At 67.1% G+C, this 7,166-nt stretch overlaps 1 protein-coding gene across 1 annotated transcript in view; it reads right to left on the bottom strand.

Moving 5' to 3' along the window:
* Window positions 1–2,798: 2,798 nt before the first annotated feature.
* The window catches only part of CTSD (cathepsin D), a 7,162-nt gene continuing 2,794 nt past the window's right edge, over window positions 2,799–7,166 (bottom strand). The window contains exons 3-7 of the mRNA XM_006765996.2: window positions 6,907–7,025; window positions 5,173–5,399; window positions 4,291–4,413; window positions 3,804–3,948; window positions 2,799–3,687 (exon numbers count right to left, since the gene is read on the bottom strand). Coding sequence (XP_006766059.1) covers window positions 3,472–3,687; window positions 3,804–3,948; window positions 4,291–4,413; window positions 5,173–5,399; window positions 6,907–7,025 — 830 coding nt within the window. The 3' untranslated portion in view covers window positions 2,799–3,471. The remainder of the gene's footprint in view (window positions 3,688–3,803; window positions 3,949–4,290; window positions 4,414–5,172; window positions 5,400–6,906; window positions 7,026–7,166) is intronic.

The following is a 7,166-nucleotide window of genomic DNA, read 5'->3' on the forward strand; positions in this document are numbered from 1 at the left end:
CAGACTAGCCCCTCGCAGGCCCATGTCCTCCTGGAATCTGACCCGCGCAAGCCCCCAATTGCAGTCTCTCTGGGGGCAGGATGGACACCCAGTGCCCAGCCCGGCAGGATCCTGTCCTAACCAGAGGCGACCCTCACAGCGCCAGCCCCCTGAGCCCACCAAGCCTCTCCTCTCCCCAAGTCTGACTCCGCCCTCCGCCGCGGAGCCTCTGAACCCACCTCCACTGATCCAGTTCCCTCACAAACTTGGGTCTCAGGGCCCATGTCCTCGCACCAGTTGGGCCGTCTGCCCGTGGGGCCAGATGTCCTTCTCCAAGACCTAGTGGCACTTTCTCCTTGGAGCTCAGTCCACTCACCAGCCCTCCCCTCTCCAGAAGCCCAGCCTGTCCCCCTGGCTCCCCTCCCCCTGGCTCCCCTCCCCCTGGGTCCCGTCCCCCTGGTCTCATTCCACTTGCATCCCATCCCTGAAGGTGCTGTCCACCTGGGTCCTGCCCACCTGGGTCCCATCCCCTGTGGGTGCTGTCCCCACAGGTCACGTGCCCTAAGCAGTGCCCGCCGGGCACAGCCTGTCTCCATCCACCCACCACCTCATTGTCTCTCTCACTTGTCCCCGCTGCCCACCCCCCACTCCTGCAAAAGCACCAGTGATCCCCTCCATCACGGGAAACCCCCACCACGAAGGTGCCTCTGAGCTGGGTCCTCGTCCCGTCCCCTGGCCCCACCCGCCCTGAAGCATGGCGGCCCGTCTGCCTCTCATCCCCTCAAGCCCTGTCACCCAGAGGCTGGCCTGTGCTCGGAGCGTCTCCCCCATGAAACCCCCTTCCCCTTGGACCCTCTCTCCCCTGAGCCTGGCTCCTTCTCAGGGAGCCCTTCTCTGCTTGGTCCTCTGAACCAGTTCTCTTCGGAACTCCATGCACTCCCCAGCCTGCACTGGTCCACCCCCTCTCCAAGCTCCTCCCGTCCTCCTCCTCCCCCTCGCCACCCCAGCCCTGGCACAGCCTCCTCTAGGCTTGTCAGGAACCTGGGGCACAGAGTCAGCCTTAAACGCTGGTGACACATGTGTGTGGGAAAGCTTTCCGCACTGTCCCCATGCTGGCATGAGGGCACTGGGTCTGCGGGGACCAGGGTTCAGGTCTCCCTCACCCAACACCCACTGCCCCTTCCAGAGGCCTGGTGTGGGCATCCAGACCTCTCTCGGGGGCTGAGCCTTCACCGAAGGTACCCTCCCAGCCTGAGTGTGGCCTGGGCTTCCCTGGCATCTGTGCGAGGCTCCCCCAGCAAGGCACTGCCCCGCCTGCCACAGGCTCGCCGGCCCTCTGGGCAGGGGCTGCAGGGGTGACCAGCGGGGCCTGATCTGCACACAGCCCACCTGGTCCCAGGCAGCAGGCAAGGGGCACTGGCCCACAGGGGTCTGCTCCAGGTCCCAGCAGGTCAGACCCGTCCTGCAGACCACCGTGAGGCTGCCTCACCGAGGCCCCCACAGGCCTCCACCTGGGGGGACTTCAAGGCAGGGGTGTGGGCCGGAAAGCCCACCCACCTCCCCTGCCCATGGGCCCGCTGGGCTGGGGCAGAGCAGGTCTGCAGTGAGGAGCTGTTATTACCCACCTTCTGGAGACGCGAGGCTAAGGGTGGGGTCGGGAGGCAGGCATTGGGCCCAGGGTGGCCGCAGGGCCAGGCTCTGGGCAGGAGCATGAATGGCCGCAGGGCCTGGACCAGGGCTGGGCTGGGCCCACCGTGCTGGTCCCCAAGTTCCAGAGCAGGACGGGGTACCCTCCGGAGGCTGGAGACGCCAGCTGGGAGGGTCACGTGCATGGCGAGTCCAAGCTATGGGCCTGCGACCTTGCCAGCCGGGGCATGACCTGAGCCAGCAGAGGCTGGCTCACTCCTGGAAGCGCTGCCCTTGGGGCCTCAGCGCACATGGCTTGGATGACAGCCTCCCCAGCAGCCCTGCCAGGTGCTGTCTGCCCGCTCCTGCTCGTATTTCAGGTGCAGGGTTGGCCAGCCTCCTGGCCATGCGGGTTGCACTCTTTTGAGGTGCCCACCATGGCTTGGCCTGGGGCCCCAGACCCGAAGCCAGGCCAATGGCAGCCAGGCCCTGCAGGCTGGAAAGTCACCAGGCCAGTGACAGATGCCACATGTGCCAAACCCTACACTTGTCGGGGCGGCTGAGTCCCTGAGGGAGTCCTACCCACCACCAGGTGCTCACAAACTCCTATCCATCCCTCAAAACCTCCTGGAAATGTTCCTCCTCCCACCCCTCAACAGAGGGCATGAAGGGGTGGGAGGGTGTCCTGGTGGCCTGAACCCTGTGACTCTGTGACCCCGGGTGGGCCTGCTTGGCCAGCACAGGGTGAGGCTACTTCCGGAGCGGGCAACAAGGATGCCCAGATGGGAGGCAGGCTGCCCACTCGCCACCAGCCCTGCGCAGGCTCCCTTCCTAGCCCGTGGGGTGTGCAGGGGGACTGGGGAACACGGGGGCCCTGCAGCTGAGGTCTCCTCCAAGGGCGGGAACACGGTCCAGGAAGGCACAGCAGCCACTGAAAACTATGTCCCATCAAAGGAAGCCTGCGCTCACCTGCCCTGCAGCCCAGGCCGCACCCTGCTGGTCGCTGCTCCAGGCCTCAGCACAAGCCAGCCCCCGCCTCCAGCATCCCAGGTGCAGAGTACCTCCAAACCACGCCTCCGCCCAAACCCCCCAAGTCAGCCTCCAAAGCGCCAGCTTCCCCAGCCCCTCCTCATGCCCGGGCGTCCCATCTGGTCCCGTCCCACCTACCCCACCAGCACAAAGCAGGCCCCACACACAGATCCACAACTTTATTTTCAGGTCTGGCTCCTGGCCACTCAAGAAGGGGCAGCCTCAGAGAAGGCACGCTCCCCTCCCCCATCCCTCCTCCCCGGGCCAGCCCATGCCCTTCCAGGTGGGGTCAGGCCCCACAGGGCTGGCTCTTGTCTCCTTCCTGCTGGCCCTCAGGGGGCCCTTCCTCGCTGGGCCTGAGATGAATGGACGGGTGGGGGGCGGCACTGCCCAGCTCCGGGCCCCAGGCTGGGTGGAGAGGGGACCAGGAAGGCAGTCGGGTGCAGGGCAGCGGCTCAGCCCAGACGCTCCGCCAGGGCAGCCAGCCCCGAGGCCCAGGCTGGGAAGGGACGGGGGGAGGAAGGGGAGGAAGGGGGTCCTGGGATGCACAGCCGAGCTGGGTCTTCAGGTGAGTGAAAGGGCTCTGAGCACGAATGAGCCTACTGGCTGCCCCAGCCCAGCCCCCCATTGGACAGACAGGCGGCTTCTGCAACCAGGGAAGGGAAAACCACAAAACAGCGCCTGCCACAGGCAGCCTGGAGAGCCGAGCCACTGCAGGCGAGTGTGAGTGTGAGTGTGAGTGTGAGTGTGTGTGTGGGGTGGGGGTGGGGGGCAGCTGGGAGGGCCGGCGCTGCCTCCTCCCACGATTCTCCTCCTCTCCTGCCAGTGGGCAGGTGGCTACAGCTTGGCGGCCTCGGCCAGGCCCACACGGTTCTCCTCGCGGTCGAACACGGTGTAGTAGCGGCCGATGAAGACGTCACCCAGGATCCAGAGCGGCCCCGCAGGTGGGGGGATGTCCATGCCCATGAAGCCACTGAGGCAGATGGTCTTCCCGCCCTGTGACACCTGGGAAGGCTCGGGCAGGCTGGACACCTTCTCGCAGGGGATCATGTACTGAAGCAGAAGAGGGCAGTGTGTGGGGGACAGTGTGGGGGGGGGACAGCGGCCTGGGGAACAGCCACCTGGGCACCCGGCCCCAACCCCCCGCCGGCCCGGCCCGCCCTGCTCACCTCTCCCTGGATAAGCGGCACGGCCCCGATGGCCTTCTGCAGCTCGCGCACCTCGTCCACGGGGCCCACCATGAGGGAGGTGCCCGTGTCCACGATGGCCTCACAGCCCTCCTTGCACAGGGTCAGGCCGTTGCCCACGTCGACCCTGCAGGGGAAATGGGCGTGTCTTCCAGGGCCACCCGAGCCCCCACCGTGCCCAGCGGCAGCCCTGGCAGGAGGCTTCTCCTCTCTCAGGCCTTGGCCGTGAGCATTCGGGCAGCAGAGCCCAGAAGCCAAGAGCAGGTTCGCGGCCATGTGGCCGTGTGCAGAGGCAGCAGGAGGTGACAAGGGGCACGGAGGGCCAGCGGGGCCTGGGGCCCAGGCCCACCCATTGCACAGCCCCTCCTGGACCGACCAGGGCCCCGGCTGGTAGCTCCTCGGGGGCCTGCTGACCGGCAGCTGGAGGAGGGCCCCCCGCAGTCCTGAACAAGGCTCGGCCAGTACTCACTGATCCATGTGGACCTGCCAGTAGGCTTTGCGGGTGACGTTGAGGTAGGCGATGGGGCCTTTGTAGTACTTGGAGTCGGTGCCGCCCAGCATCAGCTCGCCCCCTGGCTGTGCACTCGGATCCCTGCGAGGAAAGGTAGGGGCAGTCAGCCCCCTGCCCACCCTATGTCCAGCCTAAGGGCCGGGTGGGAAGGGTACAGGCTGGGCCAGGGCAGAGGCCAGGGGTGGGGGGGCAATCTTAGAGAGCTTGCCAGAGGGGGACCCTCCTGAGCCCCCAGGGATGGAAGGATCCAGAAGGGGCACAGGAAGGAATGGAACTGCCTGCCCCTCCCCCAGGGAGGGCTTCGATCCCACACCGCAAGTGGACTGCAGGCCCAGCCACTGCCCATGCTCAGGGCTCCTGGTCTGCCAGCTGAGGACACAGGATCAGGCCGGTGGGTAGATGGGGACGGGAACGCTAGGTGCCCAACGAGGGGAACCAAGGAGGGCTTCCTGGGGGAGGGGGTGCCGGGCAACCCTGAGAGTTGAGCCAGCCTGTTCTCCCTGGGGCTCATGGCCTTGTACCCTCCAGGCAGCCAGCAACTCTGGGCCAATCTGTCCCTCACTAGGCCCAGCTCTGGTTCTCACAGAGGCGAGGCCCACCAACCAAGACTGGACACATGGCCCGGGCACAGCCTGGGGAGGCACAGCCTGGGGAGGCACAGCCTGCTCTGGGGGGCTACCGCTCCCCCTTGGAAGGGCGCCATGCTGCCTCCAGCAGACGTCAGGGGCGTGGCCCAGGGCCCACAGGGAGGACACAGGACCCGCAGCTAAACCCGCTACCCCGCCACACCCCTGCGTTTCAGCACGGCTGGGCCACGGAGACATGGGCCCGCCCACCAACCTATTCAGGTAGAAAGAGAAGATGTTCTTCTCCACTAGCTTCTGCTGCATCAGATTATCGAAGACAGGCACCACGTTGTTGACCGAGATGCGGGGATAGGCCATGCCCAGGATGCCGTCGAACTTGGCCGCGATGAAGGTGATGCCCGGCTGCTTGGTGGCCTCCCCAAAGACCTGCCGTTCCACCTTGACACCGCCCAGGGATGCCAGACCCGAATTACAGGGCACCTGCAGGCCGCAGGGGGTCAGTGGGCCACATGGAGTGAGCCGGTCCCTGGGCCCCAGATGGGCCGTCCCCGCCAACCCTGCGTGTGGGCAGCCACAGCTACAAAATCCAGCTGGGTCACTGCCCATCACCTGGCATGTGGGACTGAGGGCAGGGGGCTGGAATGAAGGGCTGGACACACGGGAGCGGGCACAACAAGGGGCAAGGGGGGGCCCCCCACTCTGGCAGGAGAGCTTTCACAGGGATTGGGGAGCACAGATGGAGGCCCTGCTCAGCTCTAGCCCCCACCCCTTCCCACCGGGGCAGCTCCTGCCCTCAGCCCAGCCCAGGGGACTGGGTCCCCACAACCCAACCCACTGGCAACCAAGGCCTTGCTGCCCCACCCCCACCCCATCCAGACAGAGCAGGATGTGGGGACACAGGCTGTGCGGGCGACAGGGGAGGAGGGAGCGTGTTGGGCCACATCCTGCTTTGGGCCTGGAGAGAAGCTGGGGAGGGTGCCCAGCAGACCTGGGGTGGGGAGGAGGGTGCCCAGCAGACCTGGGGTGGGGAGCAGGGTGCCCAGCAGACTTGGGGTGGGGAGGAGGGTGCCCAGCAGACCTGGGGTGGGGAGCAGGGTGCCCAGCAGGTTTGGGGTGGGGAGGAGGGTGGCCCGAGAAAAGCTGAACCACCATGGGAAGGGCTGCCGGTCCTCATGGCCCAGGTGCCACCACCGCCGTGGGGCTGCCTGAGCCGCCTGTAGCCGATGAGGGACAGACCAGCAGGAGGCTCGCTGCCTCCCTGTGCCTCAGGGGCCAGGGCTGGGAGGGACCATCGTCTCTTTGCTCCTCATCCCCCCACAGCTCCCGGGCCTCGAGCCAGCTCCACACCCATAAACCGCCAACGGCCTGCTGACTTCTCTTGAGGGGGAGCAGGCCCCCCACCCCCGGAGGTGGGGACAGGAAGCACCCCAGCTCTCTGTTCCCATGTCCTCAGAGCCCTGTCAGCTGCCTCAGGGGCTCCCCCACACCTCTGCCTCCCCAGCAGCAGGACCCCCAGGACCAGCCCCAAGCACCTGCGGGCACCTCACACCCAAGCATCAGAATGAGCCCAGTCCTCCCACCGGCCCACCTGCCCACCTGCCCGCCCACCTGCCGGGAGCCAGGGCGGAGCCTCCCCGTTAACCACTCCGCGGGCCCTGGTCCCAAACCTGCACCTGTGCACCCGGCCCCATCGGTGCTGAAGCCCTCGCTCTGCCCCACTGGCCCTGCGAACCCCCCTGGCGGAGCCTGGGGCTTGCACTGGGTCAGGCTGCTCCCGTCCCCACCCCACTCGCTGTCCTCTGCCAGCACGGCAGGCTCTCTCCCCCCGTCCAGGCCTGCACTCAGCTGGGACCCCAGCTCCCGCCCACGGACAGCTGCTGCCGTCCAAACTCAGCAGCCTCTCCAGGGAGCCACAAGGCCCGGCCCGGGTGGGTGCGGGGGTCAGCGAGCCTGATTCCACGGTGGCGCCGAGAAGGGAGGAGCTCACCGACACGGTGTCCTGGCTCAGGTACCCGGAGAGGCTGCCCGAGCCATAGTGGATGTCGAAGGTCGTGCCGTTCTCCACGTAGGTGCTGGACTTCCCGCTGTTGTACTTGTGGTGGATCCCTATGCCATCGGGAGCACGTCAGCCTGCCGCCCGCTGTGGCCTCTGACCCCCGACCCCCACACTGAGACCAGGCTCCCCCCTCCAGGCCCCCCTCCCACAGGCCCGGGACAGTGGGCTGGCACCAGCCTTGGTCTTGCCCC

The sequence above is a fragment of the Myotis davidii genome, unplaced genomic scaffold (assembly GCF_000327345.1).
Source record: "Myotis davidii unplaced genomic scaffold, ASM32734v1 scaffold880, whole genome shotgun sequence".
Classification (NCBI taxonomy): Eukaryota; Metazoa; Chordata; class Mammalia; order Chiroptera; family Vespertilionidae; genus Myotis; species Myotis davidii.